Here is a 12,394-nt window from a genome sequence, read left to right on the forward strand (position 1 = left end):
AGAACGACTGTCTGAAAGCCTCCGTGCGCGTTCTAATCTCTCTAATTTTACATTCGTGATCTCCTCGGGAGGTATAAGTAGGGGGAAGCAATATACTCGATACCTCATCCAGAAACGCAACCTCTCGAAACCTGGCGAGCAAGCTACACCGCGATGCAGAGCGCCTCTCTTGCAGAGTCTGCCACTTGAGTTTATTAAACATCTCCGTAACGCTATCACGGTTACCAAATAACCCTGTGACGAAACGCGCCGCTCTTCTTTGGATCTTCTCTATCTCCTCCGTCAACCCGATCTGGTACAGATCCCACACTGATGAGCAATACTCAAGTATAGGTCGAACGGGTGTTTTGTAAGCCACCTCCTTTGTTGCTGGACTACATTTTCTAAGCACTCTCCCAATGAATCTCAACCTGGTACCCGCCTTACCAACAATTAATTTTATATGATCATTCCACTTCAAATCGTTCCGCACGCATACTCCCAGATATTTTACAGAAGTAACTGCTACCAGTGTTTGTTCCGCTATCATATAATCATACAATAAAGGATCCTTCTTTCTATGTATTCGCAATACATTACATTTGTCTATGTTAAGGGACAGTTGCCACTCCCTGCACCAAGTGCCTATCCGCTGCAGATCTTCCTGCATTTCGCTACGATTTTCTAATGCTGCAACTTCTCTGTATACTACAGCATCATCCGCGAAAAGCCGCATGGAACTTCCGACACTATCTACTAGGTCATTTATATATATTGTGAAAAGCAATGGTCCCATAACACTCCCCTGTGGCACGCCAGAGGTTACCTTAACGTCTGTAGACGTCTCTCCATTGATAACAACATGCTGTGTTCTGTTTGCTAAAAAATCTTCCATCCAGCCACACAGCTGGTCTGATATTCCGTAGGCTCTTACTTTGTTTATCAGGCGACAGTGCGGAACTGTATCGAACGCCTTCCGGAAGTCAAGAAAAATAGCATCTACCTGGGAGCCTGTATCTAATATTTTCTGGGTCTCATGAACAAATAACGCGAGTTGGGTCTCACACGATCGCTGTTTCCGGAATCCATGTTGATTCCTACATAGTAGATTCTGGGTTTCCAAAAACGACATGATACTCGAGCAAAAAACATGTTCTAAAATTCTACAACACGAGAGTATAAGCTGTATTGTCATAAAAGAGAAAGAGTGGCCCTCAGTTTTAAAGTAAATAACACCATATCTAATTTTGTGCTTAGTTTATATCAATATAATAGAGGGAAACATTCCACGTGGGAAAAATATATGTAAAAACAAAGATGATGTGACTTACCGAACGAAAGTGCTGGCAGGTCGATAGACACACAAACAAAATTCAAGCTTTCGCAACAAACTGTTGCCTCATCAGGAAAGAGGGGAAGGAGAGGGAAAGACGAAAGGATGTGGGTTTTAAGGGAGAGGGTAAGGAGTCATTCCAATCCCGGGAGCGGAAAGACTTACCTTAGGGGGAAAAAAGGACAGGAGTCTGCTTGTGTCTGTATATGTGTGGATGGATATGTGCGTGTGTGCGAGTTATACCTGTCCTTTTTTCCCCCTAAGGTAAGTCTTTCCGCTCCCGGGATTGGAATGACTCTTACCCTCTCCCTTAAAACCCACATCCTTTCATCTTTCCCTCTCCTTCCCCTCTTTCCTGATGAGGCAACAGTTTGTTGCGAAAGCTTGAATTTTGTGTGTGTGTTTGTGTGTCTATCGACCTGCCAGCGCTTTCGTTCGGTAAGTCACATCTTTGTTTTTACATATATTTGTGCTTAGTTTTATGTATGTAATTTATGTTCTAATTTATTTTGTTTATTCCTAGTTAGTAGCTTCCATTATAGGGTGAAATCAGTAATTGTTGCATAACTTAAATTCCATTGTTGACATATAAACAAGTATAAATTCTGTAAATTGTGAACATTTGTAACACAAAGTACTAGTAATCTTAAAGTATCTATTTGGCTCTATTCAAAAATATGTTAGCAAAACCAGCCCTTCACTAATTCCAAAGTAATTAACAGCTTTGTCAAAAGTATTGTTTGCATAACTACATTTGTTAATTTCATGATTTAAACAAATAATTCGGCTTAACCCTTGTAGTAGTCAAAACTGTTAAAAAGACGCAATTTGTCGAGGTTTTCAGTTAATTTTATGAGTTAAGTTTTAATTGTAATTTCTGTAAATTTATCTTCAAACAATATGTAGTTTCAGTACCGATTATTGTGATGATATATAAAGGCCTGATTTTTGGTCACGAGACAAGTCAGTTCATGGCCGAGTTTCAGATGAGTAACCTGTGCTTGTTAGAACAACAACAATGCTTCAAATTAACTATGTAAAAAGTGTTAAACAATTTGGCCATGTGTAAAAACAGTGACAGTGTCTGTTCTATATGTACCTGATTATTCTTCAAGAACTGTGAAGTTTGTGGTTAGGTTTTACAGCTCATATCTGTTCAACAGTAAACTATCACAGCAGTATGTGGAGTTTCACATGCAAACTATTAACGAGGCTTATGGAAAGTTTAAACAACAGCGCACTGGTCATATAACTGTATTATTGGGGGGTTGTGAACGGTGAAATTCAAGTACTGTGATACACAACTATCCACCTGTCAGCTACATGATTTACAGTAGTCTTTTTGGAATCCCCAACCCAGTTTTCAGCCAGTGTAGCAACACAGTAAGACGAAACATAGGACCACAAACAAAATAAATAAAAACAGGTGGGACCGCCACAAGGTGTAGATCAGTGGTAGTCAATGTCGTTCCTACTGCCTACTAGAGGATGTTCCAGCATCCATTGTGGGCAGCAAGTGGTAGGGACTTTCAAAACATTTACATTAGGTTTCCACATTTTTTTTATTATTTACAGGAAGCATTTGGTAAGCAATTATTATTATTATTATATTCTTTATGTTACTGTAGCTCTGCTTTACAAATTTTATAATGCATAATTACTTTCCTAGTTTATAAATCATCATGATGTGGAACTGGTAGGTTGTTACATAAAAATGGTTTACTTCCCTCGTGTAGATATGTAACTAAACTCAATCCTGAAGTCAGTCACTCATTACCCACAATTTGAAGAAGCAAGGGAAGAATGAAATTGGGGATAACAGGCATTTATCAATCGTTCAATTAGACATTTATTTTACAAATATTTTTCATTCTCCGGTGAAATTATGTCGAAGCATTCCATGTATAGCAAAATTTGCTCAATCAGCACGATAGCAACTGAGTGACCAAAACAAAAGATGGGGAATGGAAGCAGCACTGATATTATTGATGTGGTATTATGCAGATGGAAATGCCTCTCTCAGTTTAATTCACCAATACTTTAGTGACAGCCCGCATCTCGTGGTCGTGCGGTAGCGTTCTCGCTTCCCACGCCCGGGTTCCCGGGTTCGATTCCCGGCGGGGTCAGGGATTTTCTCTGCCTCGTGATGGCTGGGTGTTGTATGATGTCCTTAGGTTAGTTAGGTTTAAGTAGTTCTAAGTTCTAGGGGACTGATGACCATAGATGTTAAGTCCCATAGTGCTCAGAGCCATTTTGAACTTTAGTGACATCTCTCATCATTAAAAAGTTAAATTTCAAATTTTGTCAACAAGAAAACACGTGACAACGATGTTCCCTTGGTAGATTTCACGCCATACGGTACTGCAATCAATGCAGACTGATGATACTGTGATACCCTAAGAAAACTACATTCCAAAATTTTATGTGTTTAATGCTTTCTCACTGGGACTGTGTTTTTTCACAATAATATCTACCCTCATCCAGCTGCTGCAACCAGAGACTTTCTGGATCAGTTTGGATGGATAATTTTTGACAATCCTACCTAAAGTTCCAACCTCACTCTTACCCTTTTCACCTTTTCACAAATTTTACAGAGTCCCTAAGCAGAAATTATTTAACGCTTAAATAACTGAATCTGTTACATAGAGAAAAACAGTAAGCTTCAATTGCTACGAAAAATACGAATATAGAACTTATAAGCAAACAGTTGTTATTTCGTGGACCAGCCCAGTAGCATTGTAGCCACTTACATATTACTCTCACAGGCAGGTAAAAGGCAAGAGTTGATCAATTAAGCAACTTGTATGGAAATATCCAATCTGGTACTTCATCCACAAATGGGATAAGAAAGTTTGATAAAAGTACCACACCACACATTTTACTGTCGGGTACAAATAGATTAGCTATCTTCTCTTACAGATGCTAACAGTGAAGGAAGATTAGTGTGCTTGTAAGTTAATGAACATTTCAGTTTTAACTGAATCACTAGTTTTCCGCCTGCAAGTAAGGAGATAAATGCTCCTTATTTCATCCAAAAGATTAAGACTACAGAAGAATGAACCAAATTCTGGATTTTATGCAGATAATTGCCTTTATTTACAAAAATAAGTCTCTAAAATCATTTGGTTTACAAGATGCAGTCTTAAAGTGAACAATATAAATGGTGTTTACAAATATGGTACACATACAGAAATGCACATTGCGAAATACTGATAACAACAGCTGCTGTGCATAACAAAAGCTGCCATGAAAAACTTAACACACACAACAAAAATAACAACAAAAATCAGCTAAAAACCAGCACTATAATAATACTGTCAATCTTTTTACCTACTGACACGTAAAAATATAAAAATTGGTTTACATTTCACCAAACATGTGGACTTCTACAATCTTACGCATAGCATCCCACAGCTTGTCCTGTGTTACTTTGTTGTCAGCTTTTGGGCTGTTAGCTATTACACGGCTATTGCTGAGATAATTCCCACCACACCCCTCCAGCAATGGGGATAGGCAAGCGTGCATAATGGTTATTGCTCCTTGTGCAGGAGTCTGGAAAAGAAAACATATGTACAGATATCTTGTTAAAGAGTTATTGCATGATACAAGACTAACCACATTATCTGGTGAATCATGTTTGAAATAGATATCAGTGAAACTTCATTTTTCTTTCCAGTGTTTCAAAAACTTCCCTGGTTCCCTTTATAATGCACCGAGTGCAGATTTTCTGGCCTGTTGGCTGGATTCCACTCAAACTGAACAGGACACCCTAGAGATTGCTTGTTGGCCCAATCAAAGAATAACAGACTAACAAAAACCATGCCAAACACCGAGGTGATAGCAGGTGGAGCACTGCAGAAAAGTCACCAACTGAGATTACAGTAGCAAGTGATTTATTTAACATGGACAGAGGCTTTTGTTGAAGAAAATCATGAGACCAAGCACTCAGTTTGCTTACATCACATCAAGAAACATTATCTCTGACTCCCACCTGATTAGGGATGAATGTATTTAAAGGTAATTTTAGGTGAAGGCAACTGTCTTATGGCAATTTCTTTATCACAATTTTCTATATGCTTTGGCGTAGCCTTTTGACTGGTCTAAGATTTCTATGAGAGTTTTATTGTTTAAAAGTGCTGGAAAACAATCACTAAGGCTGTATGTAGCACAGTTGAGTTGGCTGGTTGGTTGGTTTGCATGGGAGGGCGTCGGGGTAAGGGACCAACAAAAAGGTCATCAGTGACTATCCAAGAGTGGTGCATCCAAAACTGATATTGTCAGGAGACTCATAACAGTAAACAGAGAAGGCTAGAAATGCAATGGACATCTTTTGTATTATCAGTAATAAAAAGCAAGATGGTGAAGATAGGAGTCAGAAGATGGGCGACCCCAGGACTTTGCATGCAACAAGAAACATCCCAGCCAAAGCTGTCCCACATGTGATAACATTTCAGTTAAGAGTGCCCACTACTCAACAAAGCGCAACACCCGGAATGGAAAACTGGAAAATTATTCACTGTTGGGTTATAATCCAAACAACAAGGCAGGAAATCTGGGCTTGACACATTGAGGCAACTAAGGAAGTTGTCAAAACGTTGTATAAAGAGAAAACAACAAAAGTAACTTGGCTGCAAAACCCAGACACTTGGAAATTGTTTAAAATATGCTTTTAACTGAATAAATTGTCTTCTTGTCATAAATTTCAGTTTTAAAATGTCACAATTATTATAAGTTTTCATGCCTGATGCCTCCATCTGGATGGACAGTTTTGCTCAGATACCAAGTTTTACCAATGTATTTTCATACAAAAATTATGAAAGATCAGTGCATTATTGTTGGAGGACAATCGACATTTCCCAGTAAATGTGTGACACTCATACCCCGTAATTGGTGCAGAGAAACTAAAAAGATTCCAATGGGAAATGCAGGCCAGATACCTCAGTGCTAATATCTAAAGCTTCATTGAAATAAATATAAATGATGTAAGGTGATGACATTTATGCACTGTTCCTTTATGCAACCTCATTAACACCTGGTAAATGGTCTATCATGCTGTATCCACCTTCATACCCAAACCAACAACATGATAAATTTAAATACTTTTTAATCAAATTGTGAACACAGTGTTCTAAAAAGTTATTTCATTTTATAAAATTAGTTTTTGCAAATTCAAATTATTGTGACAAATGTAAAAAACTGAAATCATTTTATGTCTTTCAATGTCTTATTTTCTAATATGTAATTGTTGAAGTAAGAGTTCATACATGGAGTTAGCGAGAGTGTCTTATGGAAAGCTTAAAGTCAAGAAAATTAACAGTCCAACTACGAAAAAACAAACTACTTATTTCATGAAATTTCTTAATTTTAAACCACAAATAATTAAAGAAATGTAAAAACAGAAACTGAAAATTAAATACAACACAAATGAAATTACTCTAGAAAAAGAGAAAACCAAACAAGAAGAAAATTCGTAGTTCTGCCCTATTATGGAATTATTACTAATAAAATAGCCAAAACATTTAAAAATACAAATATAAAAATTGGGTTCCAAACTGAAAACAAAGTTAGTAATATTGTAAGACACCACCAACACAAGAGATCCATTTACCAAGTCAAGGATGTACAGAATTGGATGTGACAACTGTCACAAAGTATACACTGGGCAATCTGGTAGAAACTTTCAGATACATTTTAAAGAGCACATAACATTACAATAACAGTACAAGTGCCTTTGCACTACATCTCCTCAACAACACATATTGGGAAACATTAATGGAAGTTCCAAATTTTGCATTAGGCTAAGAAAAGGAGCAAACGAACATCTTAGAACTAATCAAAATTTTCAGTCATTTAAAAAGTCAATCGGATACATAGTTGCAATAAGCGAGTGAAGCCATCGTGGACTATAACATGAATCTTTGCTGCAGTCGGCATAGTGACTATTGTTATTTACAGCTTTTTATCCTAAGTTAGTTTTATCCCATGCAAGCATAATACAGCTATTAATGAATAACTGAGCAATATGTATTGTGGACGAGAGATAAAGCTCGCGTTCCCATACACTTCCCAAAAGGATCAAAAAGATCTACAGACAAAAATTCGTAATAACTTCATTCACATTCTGCTATGACTAATCAAAAATCATCTATACAATGAAATTAAATTAAAAACAAACAATGGAAAATCCAGGTTGGCATATCAACAATATAAGGAAAAGGATAGGTGGCGGCTACTCACTGTAAAGGTGACACATTGGGCTGCAGGCACGCACAAGATGACTGTTACTCACTTAGCTTTTGGCCAAAGCCTTCTTCAGAGAAGAAAACTCACATGGAGTCTCAGGGCCAAGACACACTTTCCTCATTCCTTCACAGCCTCAGTACCTCTCCCATCTACTTTACCCGAGCCTCCTCAACCCAGAGTGTCACCTTCCTGCACATTGACTTCCTCATCTCTGATGGTTCTGTCCATACCTCTATCCACATTAAACCTACCAACAATACCTGCACTTCAACAGGTGTCATCACTTCCAAAATAAAAAAATCCTTCCCATATCTGTCAAAGGCTTTTGACTGTGTGAATCACAGCATTCTTTTAAGTACATTAAAATACTATGGCATCACTGGTATTGCTGCAAAGTGGTTTCAGTCATATCTTACTAACAGAAAACAAAGGGTGTCATTATGTAACACTTCAGCAGTAGGTAATCTGACATCATCTGACTGGGAAGAAATTACATGTGGTTTTCCCCAAGGTTCCATACTAGGTCCAATATTTTTCTTGTGTAATTAATGACCTGTCATCTGTTACATTACCAGATGCCAAGTTTGTCTTATTTGCAGATGATACAAACACTGCAATAAATAGTAAATCAAATATAAATTCAGAAAGGGCAGTTAATCAAATTCTTACTGACCTTAATAAGTGGTTCATAGCCAATTCACAGTCATTAAACTTTGAAACCCACTATATGCAGTTCAGAACTTCAAGAGATTTCCTTCTGGTGTGTGTATAAAATACGATGACATGGAAATGGAAGAAGTCGAGAGTGTAAAATTCTTGGGATTACAGCATGATAAATTCAGTTGGGAGTGACATACTAATGAACTGTTAAAGCGCCTAAACGCATCTGTGTTTGCAATGCGAATGATGTCAGACATAGGAGATATAAATATAAAAAAAAACTGGCATATTTTGCTTATTTTCACTCCATTATGTCATATGGTGTCATATGGTATCATATTTTGGGGTAACTCCACAAACCGAGAAAAAAAATTTTAGAGTACAGAAGCGTATAAGAAGAGTAATGTGTAGCGTAAATCCAAGAACATCATGTCGAAACCTATTCAAAGAATTGGGCATACTAACTACAGCTTCTCTGTAGTTATTCCTTAATGAAGTTTGTTGTAAATAATACATCTCTTTTTCCAACTAACTGCTTAGTACACAGTAGCAATACTAGGAATAAGAACAATTATATATAAAGATTTAATATCACTTACTCTTGCCCAGAAAGGAGTCTAGTATTCAGCAATGCATATTTTCAATAAGTTACCAGCAACCATTAAGAGTTTAGTTTCACACAAGGCACACTTTAAACATAATTTAAAAGAAATTTTGGTGGCCAACTCCTATTCCATCCATGAACTTCTCAAGTGCAGTAGACCATTTTAATGCAAATTTATTATACTTTAATTTTTGAGAATGCTTGGTTGTAATAGCCAAGCAACAAGCAACTGTGTGAATGATGGATTTAATGAAAGCAGATGTAAGTATTAAACCTGTAAATATTAGAAGTTTAATTTTAATTAAGGTACATAATTTTACTGTTTACTGACTGAGGATCATTAAAATTAATGAAACTCAAGTTTTTTTAACTACATTTTTGTAATGTGTTTATCTGACATGTTCCACACCCAGGAGGATCCCCTCGTTTGTGGGTCTACGGAATGAATAATTAATCTCATCTCATCTCATCTAAACAAAATGATCACTCACGGATGGCATATCTGCAGGGACAAGAACTCCCTTATCCAGTAAGCTGAAAGTCTCACCAAGGTCTACACAGACAGGCACTAACTCCCAGACCTAGCTCGCAAACAGATCTCCCACACCATTTGCCCACACACCCCTAAACCTCCTACCAACCCCAAGAATCAGCTACAAAGGAGTGCCCCTTTGTCACCCAATACCACCACGGACTGGAACAACTGTACCACATCCTTTGCCAGGGCTTTGATTACCTACCATCATGTCCTGAAATGACGAGAATCCTACTCAAGATCCTTCCCACCCCTCCAAAAGCAGTGTTCCATCACCCACCCACCTTCAAAACATCTTAGTCCATCCCTATGCCACTCCCAATCCCAACTTCTTGCCACAGAGATCATATCTCTGTGGAAGACCCAGGTGAAAGATTCTCCCAATCCACCCACCCAGCTCTTTCTATTCCAGTCCTGACACATGCTTATTCTACCCCTACAGAGGCCAGGCCATTTGTGAAAGCAACCACGTTGCACACCAGCTCTGCTGCAATAATTGCACAGCTTTTTATATTGGTATGACTACCAACCAACTGTTCACCAGTTGGAATGGCGACTGCCAAACTGTGGCCAAGAACAAAGCTTACCACACTGTGGCACAACATGCAGCAGGACGTAACATGCTTTATTTGAAAGGCTGCTCCACAACCCGGACAATCTGGAGCCTCCCCTCTACCAACAGCTTTGCTGAACTGTGCAGATGGAAGTTATCCTTACAACACTTTCTAGCCCAGGCTCAACCTACAATAACCTACTGCCCCACACCCTCCCCATCTGTCTTATATCTTCCCTTATTCACATCCCCTCTCCCTCATTGTGTGCCGCCATCTGCCAATGCACATGCCCGTAGTTCCCCTTCCCTGATACTCTCATTTACCACTGCCTCTCCCAACTCACTGCCCCACAGCCTCCCAACACTGTGCCTGGTAGCAGTCTTGTTGTGACTCCATCTAGTCCCCACATGCTCCACCAGACAGCAATCTTCTCCCCCCCACCCATTCCCTGCCATCCCTTCTTTGCCCCTCCAGACTGCTGTTTTTGTTCCACAACACCATTACATTCCAGTCCAAGTTGCCAGAGATGGTGATCATGTGTGCAAGAGTATGCTAGCTTGTGTGAATGTACGTGTGTGTGTGTGTGTGGGGGGGGGGGGGGGGGGGGAACAGCCAAAGCTAATGTCCAAGTTGTCAATTTAGACTGGCCTAGAAGGCTGGAACTAGTTGTGAACTAATTGTGTATGGTAGAAAATCATCAATGCCAGTTTATTTATTACATATGTTACAGTTTTAAGAAAGGCAGGATGTTTCAGAGTTTAACATACTGTTGATGAGAGGTCTTTAAAGAAAGAGACCACACACAGATCGGGGAAGGAAACGAGCTGCGGTCCTAAGGAACCCTTCTGGCACTTGCCTTACGCAACTTACGGAAAATGTGGAAAACATAAATCTGGATTCCCAAATACAAGTTTAATATCTTACTACTGTGACACCTCACCTGGTGACAGTTTCTAGTCTGCTGAGGTACCATGCAGAACTACTCTTTCTATTATCATGGCAGATTACAGGGTTGATAACTTTCTGCTAAACGTAATGGCACAGGAAAAACTAAATTTATGATGTCCTTCATGCACTGCTGGCACTCATGGAAACCAATATCAGAATAAAAGTGACTATTTAGCTCAACATATTGCCTGTCAACTATGAATTCTCATAGCTGACCAGCTGACTGTTGGCACCAACTACAAATTAACTCATACAAAGGGAATTGCTACATCAAACTGGGTAGCAAATACCTGTGTACTACATGTTGTGGGCATCAGTAATATGCGTAGGTAATTGATTAGGGTTGGTATACCATAATTATCATTTTCATTTCAAGACTACAGTACCTTCAAAGTACACAGAAAAGGTAATACAACTTATGTTTACTTTCGGAATAAACTGTATCCACTGTATCAGAAATCTTAACAAAAAATCAAGTTTTGTTGATAAACTAAGGTTTTTAATCACTCTTCTACAAAGAGAAACAAGCATTCTTCACAAATCAAAAAATAGTAATGCAATTTGTGATGTTTCTCTGGAAGTACATGCTCTGCACATCTTTGTTGGATGTTCTTTGTTCTCTGTAGCAAGTATGGTTTCTACATAAGAAAAGTTACCTTGTAGTTCTTTAGGTATTTTGCTCCACCCATCAGTGTTGTTTGTGGTGCATCCTATCACACCAAAGTGATCATCATCTTTATTCCATTACTATCATCTGCCTCTGAATACCCACTTTAAGATGGTTTGCACAAACTTACACTATCTGAGAATTTGTTCATAACTCATTTCATTTTGTTTGTCCACATTAGTTAGATGCCAAAGTTCTCTATCACTGAGCTTCCTTTTATTACTAGCAAATTTATCTACAATGAAGACCAGAACAAATAGTGATGCAATTAAAATGAAGACATGGACTGTATTTTCGAGTATGCTTATCAATATGTAAACTAGGAACTGACTAATAACAATGAGTAATGTCATCAGTAACATAAGAGCAGAAGTTTCTACTCCCACCAAAATATTTCTTCTTTAGATTTCAGTGGCCAAGATGGACTATGCATGAGATGACAATCCAGAATGTGTAAATGGATTAATTGAGCTTCTGGGAGCAGCTCTTTTTTTTGCCATGATAGTCAATGTGCTTAAATTCATTTAGAGAACAATGTTTCAGGAAATTTACAAGCAGAATATTCATAGTAGAGCTGCTGCTGTCAGAGCACTCTGCTAAACCAGGTGAATGTACAGGAGAGAGTAGTATTGTGTATGGAGCACAACGTCTTGACTGCTTTTTACAGTGGGAGTGGAGAACACCAGGTACAGCACACAATCTAGACTGTCATTTCTCTTCCAGCTGTGTAGATACTGCAGTTCTTTGTGCGAAGCACTAGGCTGTGATACTTGTGCCCTTTTACAGTTTGGTTCTTGCTTCTTTGAGCTCTTGATTTTTCTCAGCTGCCTCTGTAATAAGTTTTCTTTATACTTTGACAGCCCTTTGTACG

The 12,394-nt window shown here is 38.4% G+C and overlaps 1 protein-coding gene across 1 annotated transcript in view; it reads right to left on the minus strand.

The window, feature by feature from the left end:
• Window positions 1–4,377: 4,377 nt before the first annotated feature.
• The window catches only part of LOC126198468 (dehydrogenase/reductase SDR family member on chromosome X), a 63,954-nt gene continuing 55,937 nt past the window's right edge, over window positions 4,378–12,394 (minus strand). Inside the window, exon 6 of the mRNA XM_049934813.1 lies at window positions 4,378–4,864. Within this exon, the coding sequence (XP_049790770.1) occupies window positions 4,673–4,864 (192 nt within the window). The 3' untranslated portion in view covers window positions 4,378–4,672. The remainder of the gene's footprint in view (window positions 4,865–12,394) is intronic.

The sequence above is a fragment of the Schistocerca nitens genome, chromosome 8, assembly GCF_023898315.1.
Source record: "Schistocerca nitens isolate TAMUIC-IGC-003100 chromosome 8, iqSchNite1.1, whole genome shotgun sequence".
Classification (NCBI taxonomy): Eukaryota; Metazoa; Arthropoda; class Insecta; order Orthoptera; family Acrididae; genus Schistocerca; species Schistocerca nitens.